The 18,151-nt window shown below is 43.3% G+C and overlaps 1 protein-coding gene across 1 annotated transcript in view; it reads left to right on the top strand.

The window, feature by feature from the left end:
• The window catches only part of CUBN (cubilin), a 316,180-nt gene that overhangs the window by 9,478 nt on the left and 288,551 nt on the right, over positions 1-18,151 (top strand). The window contains exons 7-13 of the mRNA XM_047755040.1: positions 4,927-5,053; positions 6,266-6,428; positions 9,913-10,044; positions 11,951-12,046; positions 14,628-14,746; positions 15,175-15,361; positions 16,803-16,915. Of these exons, the coding sequence (XP_047610996.1) occupies positions 4,927-5,053; positions 6,266-6,428; positions 9,913-10,044; positions 11,951-12,046; positions 14,628-14,746; positions 15,175-15,361; positions 16,803-16,915 (937 nt within the window). The remainder of the gene's footprint in view (positions 1-4,926; positions 5,054-6,265; positions 6,429-9,912; positions 10,045-11,950; positions 12,047-14,627; positions 14,747-15,174; positions 15,362-16,802; positions 16,916-18,151) is intronic.

Here is an 18,151-nt window from a genome sequence, read left to right as displayed (position 1 = left end):
CAACGCCGGATCCTTAACCCAGTGAGCAAGGCCAGGGATTGAACCCGAAACCTCATGGTTCCTAGTCGTATTCGTTAACCACTGCACCACGACAGGAACTCTGAGAAATATTTCTGATAAAAATTCTTTTTTTTTTTTTTTTTTTTTTACAATAATGAAAGTAGATCAAGGAAAACCATTATCTGTTTCCTCTGACTCCTGTGGCTGGTGGTCTTGTCCCTAAGAGCCCAGACAGCTACCACATACTGTTCTGCACTTTTCAGAATGTTTTTGCCTCTTTATCCTAAAGAATTGGTTCTTTTCTTGTTGTTGTTTCTTTTTAGGGCTGCACCCACAGCTTATGGAGGTTCCTAGACTAGGGGTCGAATCGAAGTTACAGCTACCAGCCTACGCCACAGCTAGACCAACGCAAAATCTGAGCCCCATCTGTGACCTACACCACAGCTCATGGCAATGCTGGAACCTTAACCCATGGAGCCAGGCCAAGGATCAAACCCGGAACCTCCTAGTTCCTAGTCAGATTCATTTCCGCTGCGCCAGAGTGGTAAATCCAGAACTGATTCTTGCTGCCTGCTGACTATGGGATGTTGTTGATGTTGTTCTGTAGGACAGACTTAATTTCCTTTTTGTTGAAGCATAGCTGACTTACAATATTATATTAAAGTGTACAACATAGGGATTCAGTATTTTTGCAGATTACATTCCATTATAGATAATTACAAGGTAATGGCTAAAATTCCATGTGCCATACAGTATATCCATGTTTGCCATGCATGGGTGGGGCTTGTTATAAACTTCAGGCTCAGATCTAGAAAGCCTAATAGGAAGAAAACCAAGAAAGTCTAGGTTGTTGTTGGTTTTTACTCCGGGAACACAATGATGATTATCCTATTTTATTTAGCTTTTTTCTATTCTTCCAAACCAGATCATCCTCATTATTTATTTAAGTTGGGCCTGTTTGAAGATCTATAATACAAAAGATATTCTGTTTATCTACAATGCATTTTATAATCATTTCTATGAAATGTATTTTGTTCAATCGAATAAGCTAATAAGTGAATTGGTTACATCATTTGTATTTGTTAGCCTACCAGACAAGAATCATGCCTGGTGTACCCCTGGCTTTTAATAAATACTCGTTGGTTAAAATGCCCTGCTAAAATAAAATAAAATAAAATAAAAAAACAGGCCCAACTTAAATAATGAGGATGATCTGGTTTGAGCTCAGATTGTAGTTAGATATTAAACATATTACCTCTTTTAGTTAGTCAGTTATATTCACATTGAACCATGGACTCTAACACAAGTTAAACTCTGACCATGAAAGTATATGTGACCTCTTCTCAATTGCCAAATGCAGGTACTGTGTGTTTGACGACTGAAAAGCCCAGTTTTGTTTTGCTAGCACCAAATCAGCAATAAAAGATTGTTAAAGAAGGAACCTCTCTGGGGAGGTTTATGATTCACTACTCTTTCTTGAAGGGGTATGGATCTGGACACCTTGCAAATACATTTTGCAAGCAAACACTGTTATGTTCAAAAGACATGTGAAAATGGAAAGTGGTCAGCTAACTCTCCCTTTCAGAACAGGGAACCGTGAAGTGGAAAAGCAGTGGTAACAAGGAGCAACACTCATCGAGGTTTGCAGGGAGGGTTCTTTTTTGTTTTGCTTTTTCGGGCCACACCCTCAGCATATGGAGGTTCCCAGGCTAGGGGTCACATTGGAGCTGTAGCTGCTGGCCTACACCACAGCCACAGCAACAAGGGATCTGAGCCTCATGTGCAATCGACACCACAGCTCAGGGCAATGCTGGATCCTTAACTCACTGAGTGAGGCCAAGGAATAAACCCTCATCCTCATGGATACGAGTCGGATTCCTTCCTGCTATGCCACAACAGGAACTCCCTCAGCTAGTTTTTAATTCATCTTTTGCTGTCGCTAATTCTGTAGCTGGGGCAGTCTGAGCCTTGCCAGTAAAGGGAGATTATCTTTGAGTGTCATGGTAAGGAAGTTGCTAGTGTACTGGCTTCCTCCCTCCCTCTAGCTTTCTTCTTCTCACCTTATCTGAACTTAAATGAAAGAAGTATACTTTGTAGCTGTTGAGGGAAGCATGTAGGATGAAAGTTTACTCATCTCCAAATGACATTAGCAGGGGCAAAGGAAAGAGAGAGGATTTAACCGCAGGTCCTTGACTCAGAATCTCCTCTCAAATTTTAAATCTTTTCCAATAGTAAAGCACTTAGTGATAAGATAAGCACAATTTCCTGAGCACTTCCTACAGGAGATGCCTTTAGACCCCAAGGTCAAAATGGTGCTCATAGATTGGCACTATTATTTCACAAGAAAAGAAGGCAAAAGGGAGCTATTCCATTGTCTGAGGTGAAGGTTAAGAAGTGGGGTCAAGATGTAAAGCTTAGTCTTGATCAATGGATCTGAAATTAGTCATAGTTGGGTTAAAGATTTAAAAAAATAATTTTTGGAGTTCCCGTCATGGCTCAGCAGTAACCAACCCAGCTAGTATCCATGAGGACTCGGGTTCAATCCCTGGCCTTGCTCAGTGGGTTGGGGATCTGGCATCGCCATGAGCTGTGGTGTAGGTCACAGATGCAGCTTGGATCTCGCATTGTGGTGGCTGTGGTGTAGGCTGGTAGCTGTAGCTCCGATTCAACCCCTAGCCTGCAAACCTCCATGCCACAGGTGCAGCCCTAAAAAAGCGAATGGAATGGAATGGAATGGAATGGAATGGAATGGAATGGAATGGAATGGAATAGAATAGAATAGAATAGAATAGAATAGAATAGAATAGAATAGAATAGAAAACGAAACTGGGGGGATGCGTGGAGGTGCTGGTAAAATAAATTTTCGTAAGGAAGCCACCTGGATCTAATCCTCAAATGTGTCTAAGAAATGGTCTCAAGTTCTGTCATCTCCAAGTCTAATTAAATTCTCTGCGGACTATTCTGTGTGAGGATGGGAGAGCGAGGATGAATGGAGAGAGAATATGTGATGGGGAGTGTGAAAGGAGAGATGAGAAGATGCATAGCTCTGGGTTGGCTAAGAATAACCGAGTTTCTTTTTAAATTTAATCATGTATTGCTTTTAATCTTTGACCTTGTTTTAATGAGAAAGGCAACCTTGAAAGGCTCAGAAATGTAACTTATTAATGGAACAACTTTTGCACAGTTATATATTGATGTTGCAAATTGCATGGGGGCAAACTTACACCAAAAAAAAGTATTTATGTATCTGAAATTCCAGTTTTAACCTGGGCATCTTCTATCTTTAATCTTTATTTGCTAGGTCTGGCCAAGCCCACATGTGATGCCTGGGTAGTACTCACACAATTTTTTTTTTTTTTCAATAGCTGCACTCATGGCATATGGAAATTTTTCAGCCAGGGATTGCATCTGAGCTGCAGCTGTGACCTATGCAGTGGCTGTGGCAATGCCGGATCCTTTAACCCACGGCACTGACTGAGCCAGGGATCAAACCTGCAGCTCTGTAGCAACCCAAGCCTCTGGATTCAACTTCTTAACCCGCTGGCCACAGAGGGAACTCTGTACTCAGCATACTCTTGCTCTTTGCCTCTGGCCACATTCATTGGTCTCTTCTTCCCTAGCACTCAAAGGTGCTGCCCCCGCAGCTGTTTCTGGGGCCCTCTGTGAGCACACCGAGTTCTGTGTCCTGACTGTGTCTCCTTATGCCTTTCCAACAGCCAAATGCTCCTTTCCCATGCTAATCACACATTTGCTTTCTTTTAGGGTTGGGGGGAGCTCTCTTGTGGTATGTGGAAGTTCCTGGGCCAGGAATCAAACCTGTGCCACGCAGTGACCCCAGCTGCTGCAATGACAATACTGGATCCCTAACCTGCTGCCCCACCAGAGAACTCCCATGCATTTGTGTTTTCCCTTTGTGCCTTAGCGTGTACTGTTAAAAGAACTTCTTTATCTGGTAGAGTGGCCACTTTTCCAGAATACTCAGAAACTAGTTCACAGTCCACAGTTCATGGCCACACAGGTCCTCTCTGTTCCTTGCCTCTGACCCTCAGCCCCCAAGGCCAGTTTCTTCTCTGAGGGCCAGTGCGGCTCAAGTCAGGCAAACAGTGCCCTCCGGGCCTGGCTCCCGCTCTGTTGGGTGTGCTCTGCCCTGTGCAAATAAGTGCAGGCTGTGTGCCTCCTCTGCCTCTTCCCGATCCTCACACATGTCCACATGCCCTTGGGAGCTGCGGTGCTGACGTCAACCCAACTCAGCACCTTTAAGTTACTACAGCTTAAAACAACCTCATTTATTTGATGATTACGGAACCCAAATCTCATAACACCCACCACTACCTTCGGTATGATATGCTACTTATACCTTGTGATAAAATATGACCATGAAAGACATGTTACTATGTTAACCACATGTCTTATGGGTAGCAGAAGTGTTGCCTTGTACTGTATCCCCAGCATAGACTCTGAGATGTGGCTGTACCATTGCCCGTAGGATTATACAAGCCTGGAGAATATTTGGGAACTTAGCCGTTCAGTCAAGGTCACCTGTGCTTACTGGTGGCTCCAGCTGGATGGACCATGAATGAACTTGTCACTCTCTCCCTTCGCTGTCCTGATGAACTCTATCCCCCTTGGTTTATAGATGTCTGACTTTTGAAAGTGTTTGATAACCTGATAGCAGAAGAATTTATAGTGGTAGTTGTGCCCTTTCACCCCGAACTTGAGAAGATAACACATTTGCTCAATTGGCCGCTTGAAGAAGAGCTGGGCGATTTTCTTCCAAGATGCCAGCCAGCAAATCTGGTTTGCGGGTTTACAATTCCATGTGAATATCACTGAGCTATCATCAGAATTCTTACTCTCTCTTTTTTTTTTTTTTTTTAATGATGGTAAGAAACAGGCCCTGACTTTGTGCTCTTGTGTAACCGACAGTTGTCTCTGCTCACCTGAGACCCACGGCCCCCAGTGTGCCTCCAAATATGATGACTGCGAAGGGGGCTCGGAGATGCGTTGCGTGCACGGCATCTGCGAGGACCTGACCCGAGTGCAGGCTGGAGAGGTGGGTCCCTTCTGGAGGGAGGGCTCCTTGGAGGGAGACATGGTTATTAGTGTCACAGTCTGCACAGGTGTGTGCCAGCAGGACCCTCGGGGGCTGCAGAGGGGAGGCCCCGTCCTGCCCTTAAGCTGGGCTCGGGTGAGGAAGGCCAGGGGGGTTGTCCATACAGAAGCAGAACCACGGGACCCAGAAGTTGCTTTCATTATATAAATTCCTAACATTGTTCTTCTTCATCCATGAATCTCTCTTTGAGACCTGACCTTTCTCTTGGCCTTGTGGCAAGGCGTGGAAACACAAAAGACCTGTCCTTGTTTGCAACATGCAGTCTGAAGGAGTCTGGGTTGTTTCTGGCCCCTCAGCCCCCATGAAGGTTGTAGACTCTGGGAATCTGCTTCCCTGAGTGTCCCCTGTGCCCCAGGTCCTGAGGACCTTGACTCCTGGCCCTCAAGATTGCCTTGTCCTGGCGCGTTTGCCCTTGCATGAGACCTTCAGGTCTTTATTTTTAGTTCTATTTTTTTCTACCCGTGGGATGGAAAATGTTTCCCTTCCAACCTTTTTTGGGAGGAGTGGTGTGGGTGGGACCTTCAAAAAGGAAACAAACAGGATTGATTTTCCAAGGTCTGTGCCTACATGGGTGTTTTTCCCTCTAAAAGCCCAGCAGGCTGGATTGATTGACTTTAATTATACTGACTGACAGCTCTCGATGGTCGTGGCTCTCTCCCAGGCGTCTCTGAGGGCAAATTACAGGTTTCCCTTACTCTGAAAGAAAGCTGTTTCTCTTTTTGCATGGTCTGGTCTAAATGCTTAATCACATGGGAAGAAAAAGAGAAGCCACTCAATTGGCCTCATGGAAATGAACATTAGAGGATAAATAAGTTGGGGGCTCAGTGAGATTTCCAAAGCTTTTTTTTTTTTTTTGCTTTTTTTGCTTTTTAGGGCCGCACCCACAGCATATGGAAATGCAGGCTAGGGGTCGAATAGGAGCTGTCGCTGCCTGCCTCCATCACAGCCACAGCAACATGGGATCTGAGCCGTGTCTGTGACCTACACCATAGCTCACGGCAATGCCGGATCCTCAACCTACTGAGCGAGGCCAGGGATGGAACCCACATCCTCATGGGTTTGTCATCGATGAGCCACCATAGGAACTCTTCCCAAGGATTTTCTTGCTCGTTTTCCCCATGGCCTTTATTCACACCCTTGTCATCCCCACAGCCCAGGTTCCGCTGCATCTGCCACGCTGGGTGGACGTCCCCATCGAACAGCACGGCCTGCACGCTGGACAGAGACGAGTGCAGCTCCTGGCCTGCACCTTGTTCAGCACTTGTGCCGTGTTTCAACACCCTGGGCTCCTTCTACTGCGGGGCCTGTCCGACAGGTACGTGGGCACATCCATGCCCAGCCAGAGATGCCATGCTGGGCTCTGCTGGCCAGCCAGGCCAGATGCCAGGACCAGTTTCCTTCCCCTGCTAAGGGATCAGGAGACTGTGTGCAGGAGACATTCCAGTCCAAGTTCATGTCCCTTTTGACTAAATCCCACTCCAGACCATCTTCCTGCTGTAACATTTCAACAAAAGAAGTGGGGGTGGGGTGGGGTTGTCCCCACTTGTGCTAAGGTTGAACAGCAGGGCCAGGGTTGGCCACCGAGTTTGTGAGGTCAGACATTTGATTGCCGTGGCCATGAGCTGATTAGATTTGAGATCAAAAAGCACATGCCCTAGTCCCATCTTTGATACTAGCCATGGGGTTGTGACCTTGGGCAAACTGTTGATCTCTGAGTGTCTTCACCAGATCCAGTAGTCCCCACCTGGGTGTGTCACTAGGAGACCCTGGGGCCTTGCTGTGAACAGGGCTGTCCAGCGCGATCACAGACCCACAGGGACCGAACCTCCAGCAGGGGACGCATAGCGAGGTGCCGGGATCAGGGACTCAGGGTCCGACTGTCTGGGTCTGAGTCAGCGCTTCCTTTCTTATGATGAGATCATCACCCTCCCTTCGAGGCACCCTTCCTGAGCCAAGCACTGAGCTGGGGGCCCAGGTAAGCACCTGACCTGCCCCCAGAGAGTTTCTGAGGCCCGCCTGTACTCGTGGGGCATTCTTAGAATGTGGAGCAGAAAAAGAAGGTAACAACAGCAGCTGTTCTTTATGAAAATGTCCTTAAGGCCTTGCGCTCAGCAATTTCTCATTCATGCAGCTGCAACAGAAACAAGATGTGGTAGGAATTAGTATTATTCCCATTTGTTTGTTTGGCTTTTTAGGGCTGCACCCGCAGCATAGGGAGGGTCCCAGGCTAGGGGTCAAATCAGAACTGCAGCTGCCAGCCTACACCACAGCCATAGCAACTTGGGATGATATGAGCCATGTCTGCAACCTATACCATAGCTCACAGCCACGCCAGATCCCAGACCCACTGAGCAAGGCCAGGGATCAAACCTGCATCCTCATAGACACTAGTAGGATGCGTTTCTGCTGAGCCACGCTGGGAGCTCCCTTATTCTGATTTTAAAATACACGAGCTTGAGTCTTAGAGAAAATCCATAACCTGCCCAAGATCCAAGAGCTTCTCAGCAGCCAGAATTCAAACCCAGATCTGCATGACCCTGTGTTAGGGCTGAGCTACTGAATACTCTGTTGTTCTTTCTCGCTGGGGACCCTCACATACCTGTTGTTTCATTTAGCACTGTCTGGTTTAGCGACTTTCTTCATGTTACACATGTAGGTTTTATACAACCTGAAAGAAGGTGGAAAAAAAAAAAAACCCCACAGGATCTTTTCTCTCTCAGTTCTCAGGGGCAAGTGAAATTTGAAAATAATCACATTCTTGAATTTAATTTGTCAGTGACAAGCTTTTAAAAGTAGAAGTCAGAACAGTAAATTTATTTAAAGTCAAACCTGAGCAAGTATGTCCATATATTTTTTCCTTCTATTGTTGAAGAGGAAACAGAGAAACAAAACCTTTTTGTTTTCCTCTGAATCACTGATGTTTTTTTCCTGAATATCAAAGCAATAGATACTGCTTTAAAAATATAAAGAAACTATACAAATATGAAAAACACAGAAAAAAAAATGTAGTCTTATCACTTAGATCTGCCATTAACATTTGAGCATATTTCCTTTCAGCTTTTTTCTGTGTACTCAGTTCTTCACCTGCAAATATGATAATCGTCTTCAGTAGATTTTTCAAAGGCCTCTCTTCTTAGATTAAATAAATATTTTAAAGGAGTTAAAATGTTTCTTAAAATTCTTATAATTTTTTAACAGTCTGAATTATAAAAGTAAAAATAAACCCCTCACAACTATTGAATAATACCATTTCTAAAGTAAAATGATAATTTCTTTCTTTCTCAAGCTCATTCTCCTGATGAGGCCACTGGTTAGCAACTGGTTCTCTCTCCTCCTCTACTTTTTCCTTTACTCCCACAAACACACAAACCTATAGGAAGGGTTTAAAAAAATTCTTTGCCCAAATTGGGATCATGCCTCTGCATATAATTCTAAAATTTGTTGTTTCGTTTTGTTTTGTCTTTTTGTCTTTTTAGGGCTGCACCCTTGGGATATGGAGGTTCCCAGGCTAGGGGTCAAGTCAGCGCTGCAGCCGCCAGCCTATGCCACAGCCACAGCAACGGCAGATCTGAGCCGCATCTGCAACCTACACCACAGCTCATGGCAACACCGGATCCTTAACCCACTGAGCGAGGCCTGGGATGGAACTGGCAACCTCATGGTTCCTAGTCCAATTCGTTTTTGCTGCACCATGACAGGAACTCCAAAATTTGGTATTTTTAATGAAAATACATATGGGGGAGTATTTAAGTATTTATTTACTTATGTATTTAAGTAAAATACATATATAGTCTCCCTCAGTGGATTAAGGGTCTGGTGTAGCCATGAGTTGTGGTGTAGGTCACAGACGAGGCTCGGATCAGGCTTTGCTGTGGCTGTGGCGTAGGCTGGCAGCTATAGCTCCCATTCAACCCCTAGCCTGGAAACTTCCATATGCTGCAGGTGCAGCCATAAAAAAAGAAAAAAAAATCTTTCAGTGCATGTGCACATATTATTTAAAATAGCTTGTAGCATCCAGTGGTATAGTTGGGTAGTAATATATTTGGTTACGCCCCTGTGGACCATTGAGAGTCCCCCCATGAAACGATGCTGCAGTAGACACCTGCTTACCTACATCTTTATGTGCTTTATGTGCTCTCGGTTTTATCATTGTAGAATAAGGGTTTTTTTTTTTTTGGTCTTTTTTTCTTTTTAGGGCCATACCCGCAGCATATGGAGGTTCCCAGGCTAGGGGTTGAATGGGAACTGTAGCTGCTGGCCTACACCACAGCCACAGCAACACCAGATCCAAACTGCATCTGCAACCTACACCACAGCTCACGGCAACGTTGGATCCTTAACCCACTGAGCGAGGCCAGGAATCGAGCCTGCATCCTCGTGGATGCTAGTCGGGTTCGCTAACCGCCGAGCCATGACGGGAACTCCTCATTATAAAATAAGTTTTAATAGGTGGACTTGTTTGTCCAAAGATTATGTACTTTAAACATTTTAATGAACACTGCTAGATTGCTTTCCTAATAGGTTTGGTTAATTTAACTTCTAACAGCGTATAAGACTACCCCATAAGCCCACCTCTTTGCTGGAATTGGCTTAAAAGTATTTAAAACAATTTTTTTCCCATATATCTCATTTTGATCTGTGGTTCCCTATGCAGTTAAGCAGATTGTAAATGTTTTTGACTATTTTCATTTCTTCTTTGTTCACTTGTCTATAGAACTTTTTTTTAAAGTATAATTGATTTATACTGTTCCTTCAATTTCTGTTGTAGCACTAACTTTTTAAATCTTCTGTTTTTCTAGGCTGGCAAGGAAATGGATACATTTGTGAAGATATCAATGAATGTGAGATAAATAATGGCGGTTGTTCTGTGGCTCCACCTGTTGAGTGTGTCAACACACCTGGATCTTACTACTGTCCTTCCTGTCCACCAGGTGCCACACCAAATATCCTGATACCAAAACAGGAAGAAAAAAAAAAAAGGCCATACATTGGAAGACAGGATCTTGGATTCTATTTAAAATAAGACTGGAGTTCCCACGGTGGTGCAGTGGGTTAAGAATCCAGCTACGAGGGTTCCTGTCGTGGCACAGCGGAAACGAATGTGACTAGGAACCATGAGGTTTCGGGTTCGATCCCTGGACTTGCTTAGCGGGTTAAGGATCCAGCGTTGCTGTGAGCTGTGGTGTGGGTCACAGACACAACTCAGATCTGCTGTTGCTGTGGCTGTGGTGTCGGCCAGCAGCAACAGCTCCGTTTAGACCCCTAGCCTGGGAATCTCCCCATGTTGCAGGTGCATCCCTAAAAAGACAAAAGACAAAAAAAAAAAAAAGGAATCCAGCTACAGTGGCTCAGATCACTATAGAGGTGTGGGTTCAATCCCCAGCCTGGCACAGTGGGTTAAAAGATCCAGCATTGCCGCAGCTGCAGCATAGGTTACAGCTGCAGTTGGGATTTAGTCCCTAGGCCAGGAACTTCCATATGCCATGGCTACAACCATTAGAAAAATCTATCTATGACTTATGTCTAAGGAGACAAATGAAACAGTGCAAAAAGTTTTACTTAACATGTGGATCCAGGGCACATTAGAACAGCTATGTTATAAGAAAGAAATAAAACATTTTGAATATCAATGGAAAAAAATAAGCCTTTACAAATGGTGAAGTAGCTTATTGAGATAATGCAGAATTTGGCAGATTTTCTCTGTGGGTCACTTACCTATTGTTCCCACAAATCATTTATTAACATACTGAACTATGAGAAGTTTTCTATATAAAGTTACTATATAACAGATATAATAGTAGGCATATCATACATGTGAGTTTCCCTTCTCTTTTGGAAAGAAATCATGATTGCTATTCTGTAATCTAAATTGAGATCAGGGAGTTCTAAGGGGTAAATGAAACTCTATAGGTTTTATTAGCATGAAACAACAGTACTTTGGACTTCTACAATTATTTCGCTTCAAGATCTTCAAAGTCACTGTCATTAAAAATGTCAGCTTCCTTAGTGTCAGCGCTTTCTAAGGTTCCCAGGAGTTTCATGTATCTTTAAATTTTTATTTGAATAACTTTTTAATTAATTTATTTATGCTTTTTAGGGGTGCATTTGTGGCGTATGGAAGTTCCTAGGCTAGGAGTTGAATCGGAGCTGCAGCCACAGGCCTACACCACAGCCACAACAATGCCACATACGAGCTGCCTCTGCAATTCTATCCCCACGGCGCGCAGCAATGCCGGATCCTTAACCCACTGAGTGAGGTCAGGGATCAAACCTGCTTCCTCATGGATACTAGTTGGTTTCTTAACCAGCTGAGCCACAATGGGGATTCCTAAATTTTTATTTTTGCCATTAGAACCCACCCTGAATATTGTATCTGAAATCAGATTCCTAATTCTTGTCATCCATATCCTTAACTATGGAATACTATTTTTGACACATTCTGTTTACATTTTCTGTTTGTTTTTTCTTTCTTTTTAGGGCCATACCTGTGACATATGGAAGTTCTCAGGCTAGGGGTCAAATCAGAGCTGCAGCTGCAGACCTATGCCACAACCACAGCAAGGCCAGATCCGAGCCACATCTGGGATCTAATTACAGCTTGTGGCAACACTGGATCCTTAACCCATTGAGCAAGGCCAGGTATTGAACCTGTATCCTCCCTGATACTATGTTGCCTTCCTAACCCTCTGAGTGACCATGGGAACTCCAACATTTTCTGTTTTGATGACAGAAGATCTCTGGTTGGTCTGGTTCCTGATACTTGATACTTAGATTGGGATTCCTCTCCTTGCCTGTTCCTGACATTGTGTTTCGTGCCCCTGCTCTTGCTGTGATTAGGCTACCAGGGTGATGGAAGAATGTGCACACTCATAGACCTCTGCTCGGTCAATAACGGAGGCTGCCACCCCCACGCGGCCTGCTCCTTGATTCTAGGTAATGACTCCTCTCTCCCTTTGGTTTGGGGAATTTTAATCTGACCTTCTGAAACAACTCAACATTTGAAAATCAAAATCCTCTATTTTCAAAATCCGCGCTTGGATCTTCAAACCCCCAAATAATCTGTGTTACAAAAGCCTCATTTGGATTTTTTGTGATGTCGATGCTCTTTTATGATCTGCTCTCATTTTTGCAGTTACTTCCCAAGATAAGTAAGCCAGCTGATAGATGCATGACTGTATTCCAGCAGGAAGGAGAAAAAGAGGAAGAACATGCCACTTCCCTTTCTGTGCCTTTGCCAGAACTGAAAGTGGCGGTGAAGCCTGGCTGCAGGGGAGGCTTCGAAACAGTCTTTATTTCCCTCACCCTGGCCTCCAGTTAACATAACTCATTTGCAACTAAGGAAGGGAAAGATGCCTCTGGGGTAAAAGCCACCAGGGTCTGGAGTTCCCGTCGTGGCGCATCAGAAATGAATCCGACTAGGAACCATGAGGCTGTGGGTTCGATCCCTGGCCTTGCTCATTTGTGATCCAGGATCCAGCATTGCTGTGGCTGTGGTGTAGGCCGGCAGCTACAGCTCCGATTCGACCCCTAGCCTCGGAACTTCCATATGCCTCAGGTGCGGTTCTAAAAAGGACAGAAAGACAGGAAAAAAAAAAAAAAACCCACAAAAAACCAAAAAACCGACGGTCTGCAATGCTGCATTAAAGAAGCTTCACCCCCTATAATTTAAAAAATATATATGTATTACTAAATTTTCTCCCAGAAATGCATCCATTTATATACTCATTAGCAGTGTATGAAAATATAGATTTAGGGAGTTCTCTGATGGGCCAGCAGGTTGAGGCTCCTGTGTTCTCACCACTGTAGCTCTGGTTGCTGCTGTGCAGTATAGGTTCAATCCCTGGCCCGGGAATTCCCACATACTGCCTGTGTGGCAAAAAAGAAAGAAAAAAAAAAAAAAGAGAGAGAGAGAGAACCTGAAATAAACATTGCAATTCTCATTAAAAAAAAGAGAAAGAAATATACATTTACCCCACCCTTGACAATATTGGGGACTATTGTTGTTTTTCATTTTGGTCAATTTTATAAAGGCAAAAATTGCCTTCTCATTATTTTAATTTTGACTAAGTCAAAATTAATTTTTTGATTACTGATCATTAATAATGAATACTTTTCACATATTTACTGGCCATTAAAAATTTTTTTCATGTCCTTTGTTCATCTGCTTTCTTATTGATGTGTAAAATTTCATTTGTACTATGAGGATATTATTTCATTATCTTTCTTATGTTTTACATGTATTTTTTTCTTGCCTGTTGTTTTTATTTTACTTTTGAGGTGGTGTTTTCTATTTAAAAGTTTAAGTTTTTTATATAGTCAAAAAGGTAAATCTTTTCTTTCAGGATTTCTCCTCTTAGAGTTGGGCCTTCTCTACCAAACTCATTAAAAGTAGTTCAAGTGCATGTTCTTTCCTACATTCATTTACTTTTAAGATTAAAATCTTGGATCTTTTTAGGATTTATTTTTATCCATAGCATCCAATAGAGACATAGTTTCATATTTTTGTCCAAATGGGTGGCCCCAATTCTATTTGTTGAATAATGTATATCCTTATTTCAAAATACCACTTTTATTTTTACCAATTTGTCATATATATATATATATATATATATATGCACAGATGTGAAAGAATATATGTATGTATATTTGTATGACTGTTCATTATTTTTTAATTTTTTAAATGGTTTTTATTTTTTCCATTATAGTTGGTTTAAATGTATGACTATTTAAATGCTAAATGATTAACAGCGCACTGAAGTGGTTAGAGGCATGCATTTTAGAAAAAGACTGGATTTTAATTTTTCCCTTGGCTACACCATATTGTAGCTATTTGTTCCTGATCAAGGCACTTAATATCTCTGTGCTTTGTCTTCATATGTAAATGGGGATTGTAATAGTACCTATTTAGGGAGTTCCAGTTGTGGCTCAGCAGAAACAGACCCACCTAGTATCCATGAGGTTGCAGGTTCAATCCCTGGCCTCACTCAGTGGGTTAAGGATCTGGTGTTGCTGTGGCCGTGGTGTAGGCCAGCAGCTGCAGCTCCAGTTCAACCCCTAGCCTGGGAACTTACATATGCCATGGGTGTGGCCCTAAAAAGCAAAATAATAATATTAAAAATAATACCTATTTTTAGGGTTCTTGAGAAGATTAAGCTAGTCAGTGCAGAGTGCTGGCAACAGATACCATTATCCTAAGCATACACGCCTCTGCTGCCAACCCTCTGTAATAAGAAACCCCACATTTGTGCATGACTCAAGGTCATGACCTATGGGCTGACAGCACCCGTGTCAGGCTGTAAATAACTTATGAACAATGTGTAGTGTCTTTGTAATTTTTAAGAGGAAAACTAGAAAAATCAAGATGCTAGTATTTTCTCCTCATACCTTGTCTCATCTATGCCTGGGAATATGTAGATTTTGGCGATTCCTGGTCTAGACAGCAGAGCCTGACTTTTGTCCGTGGGTCTGAGTGGAGGAGACGTGTATTTATCCTTCCGTTTTCATTTCTGCACAGGTTCTTTGCCCCTCTGCACGTGTCTCCCTGGATATACCGGAAATGGTTATGGGCTCCACGGATGCGTGCCCCTCAGTAACGTTTGCCTCACTCGCCCCTGTTTACACGGACAATGCATGGTAAGTCCTTCCTTCTTCCTGAGGACATTGAGTGCTAGGGAATAATTTTAGTTTAGCTTCTGTGAAATATGTTTCCTATGGTTTATGAATTTTAAATGATTCCAGCTTCATAAGGAACTGTCAATAACTTTCAGATAAAAAGTAGGTCATAACTTCAGTTCCCAAGGGGGAAAAAAAATTTCATTTTTTCTTTTGGTGATTTGGAGCATGGTGCAACAAAGCCTACCGTTTAATCCAAATAAATCTGATTGCTTAGTCTTCGCAATTCCCATTTGAACAGATTAGTCCAAGTCAGACTACGGGAAGATGCTTTTGGTTCAGCACCCACTGCATCTTTGCCCCAGTGCTGCAGTTCTTTCTTCTTTGGGTCGATTCAGGTTTATTGTCTGTCCCTTTGTTCTGTGACCTGATGTTTCTTCTTTCCTTAGGAAACAGCCTCTGGTTATGTTTGTAACTGTGAGTCGGGTTGGGCTGGTATGAACTGCACCGAAAACATCAACGAGTGTCTGAGCAACCCCTGTTTGAATGGCGGGACCTGTGTTGATGGCATTAATGCTTTCAGTTGCGAATGCACCCGTTTCTGGACGGGATCCCTCTGTCACCTTCCCCAGCAAGGTACGCTCAGCATTTCTCCTACCACAGATGCTCACAGCTTACAAGTCTTATCCTTGAGTGAGTCCTGCGGCAGATTCTTCCACTGAACCTGCTTTCTCGCCCAGTTGCTCACAGGCTTAGACCCAAGTCTTTCTGTGCAGAAACAGTATGTAATTCACAAGGCAAATATATATCTCAGTTTAAGCCATAAAAAGCTTTCCATCAAAGGAAAAGTTGAATTAACATTTCCCATTTTCATTATATCCATTTTGAAAACAAAATAGATGAGGGATTGTACTTTTCTAAGGGGGAGTTTTCTCTGTAGCAGCCCTTTAATTTCCACGGAATGTTCCACATAATAACATCACTGTCCTGCTCCAGATTATGCAGTGGCTCCCTTTGGCCTGTTAAATAAAGCCTGGATCTCTTGTTTTTTGGTCTTTTTAGGCTGCACCCACGGCATATGGAAATTCCCAGGCTAGGGGTCCATCGGAGCTGCAGCTGCTGGCCTACCTCACAGCCACAGAGCCTCATCTGCAACCTACACCATAGCTCTTGGCAATGTCAGATCCTTAACCACTGAGGGAGGCCAGGGATCGAACCCACATCCTCAGGGATACTAGTCAGGTTCTTAACCCGCTGAGCCACAGTGGGAACTCTGGGAGTGTTTTTCAGTCACCCTCTATAACCAGGTCTCACCCTGTCCATCTAACCTGCCTTTCACTGGTTCCCTAAAAATACTGCCTTTTAAGCCAGTCAATGTTCTTTATCTCCCAACCCCATGCGACACCACATTTCTGCTGGGTTCCTCTATTTGGGAAAGGTCTCTCCCCAAACCGCTCCAGATTCATAAGCTGTAGGTAACATATTTCACAGAAGCTAAACTAAAATCATTCTCCAGCACTCAACATCCTCAGGAAGAACGAAGCAAAGATGGGCTTCCCATTCTGCCTCCTCCGTAACTGGACCTCTTCTCACTTCTCCAGCCCTCCCTCTTACTCCTGATTCTGAATGGGCACAATTTCCAGGTTTTACCATGTGTTTCTAGCAGAGCCTGTAGAGAAATAAGGAAGCCTACAATACTGTCTCCATCAGTTATGGGCTCACCTTCCAGCTGCGGAGACAAGTCTAAGAGAAAATGGCAGAGAAGAGACAAGAAGTGACAAATAGAGTTAGAGTCTGTGGGGCCAAGTATCACAGAGGTGGAGGGAACAGGAGCCAGAGCAGCACAGAGACGCAGGGGAGACTCGGCAGTGATGAGATGTCCGCTGGACTTGAACATGAGGTGGGGATCTGGGTGGCTGGTGGAGAAAGGACACGGGGAGAAGAGAGGATGGCGGAGCTTTTGTCTCCAGCGTGGACTCAGATTTTTCTGAAGGTTTCGGCAGCGGGGTGAGGGTGGCCCAGCCTCTTCCTTTTCTGAGTCTCTGAAGCGCATTGTTCATCTTCTTTGGCTTTGCAGTTTGTGGAGGGACCATGTCAGATATGAGCGGAAGTTTCAGCTACATGAGCCCTGATGTTGATTATGTTCATGATGTTGACTGCTTCTGGGTTCTCCGAACTGAAGAGGGAAAGGTAAATTCTCCCATTCAAAAAGTACACTTCATTTGCGTGTGTGAATGTGTAGTATGTGTAGACATTACATAAAATGCATGTCAGGATAATTCACCTTCATGTATTGAGAACCATCTAAGGTTCAGGCTTTGGGCTAAGTGACCTCCGTACCTTTCTCTAAACCCCACACTAACTGTCCAAGTTGAGTGCTAGTATCCACATCTTACAAATGAAATAACGGAAACTATGAGAAACTAAGTAATGTTTTAAAAACACTCTGTAGCTGGTAACTGGACAAGTTGGATTTCAGAGTCAAGTTTGTCTTTCAAAGTCCATGCTCTTGTCCAGGATGAATGCTTCTTCTCTAGATGGGTTAGCTGACCGCAAGCCCGTAACGTTATATAAGTCAGACAGAGAGGGACAAATATCATATGACATCATTTATATACAAAACCTAATTAAAAATGATACAGAAGAACGCATTTACACAACAGAAACATATTCACAGACTTTGAAATCACATTTACGGTTACCAAAGGGGAGATGAAGGGGGAGGGATAAATTAGGAGTTTGGGGTTAACATATACACACTAGTACCTATAGCCTAGACAGCTATTAAGGACCTGCTGTACAGCAGAGAACTCTTCTTAATATTCTGTAATAACCAAGACGGGAAACGAATCTGAAAAAGAATGGTTATACAGATATGCGTAACTGACTCAATTTGCTGTACACCTGAAACTAACACAGCACTGTTAAGTCAACTGTACTCCAACAAAATTTTAAAAAATAGCCATGTTGTTACTGAGACAGTCGTGACCACTCAGTGGCCATTCAGTTGATTATTATGCAAGAAGGAGGGCTTGCTATTAAGATGGCTTTTTTTTTTTCATTTTTTTAAAGTTTATTTGAGCTGTAGTTGATTTACACGGCTGTGATAATTTCTGCTGTAAAACAAAGTGATTCAGTTATACATTTACTAATATGCATTCTTTTTCAGATTCTTTTCCCTTATAGATCATCACAGAATACTGGGTAGAGTATTGCTCTATAGCAGGTCCCCATTGGCCAATCTTTCCATATACCTAAGTGTGCATATGCCAATCCCACACCCCCAGCTCATCCCCCACCTGTCTTTGATAACCATACGTTTTTCAAAGTCTGTGAGTCTGTTTCTCTTCTCCAAATAAGGTCATTTGTATCCTTTTCTTAGATTCCACATATTAAGTTGGTTTTCTTATCGAAGTCCTCTCTGTG

This window comes from Phacochoerus africanus, chromosome 12, assembly GCF_016906955.1.
Source record: "Phacochoerus africanus isolate WHEZ1 chromosome 12, ROS_Pafr_v1, whole genome shotgun sequence".
Classification (NCBI taxonomy): Eukaryota; Metazoa; Chordata; class Mammalia; order Artiodactyla; family Suidae; genus Phacochoerus; species Phacochoerus africanus.
This window is presented reverse-complemented; position numbering and strand designations above follow the sequence as displayed.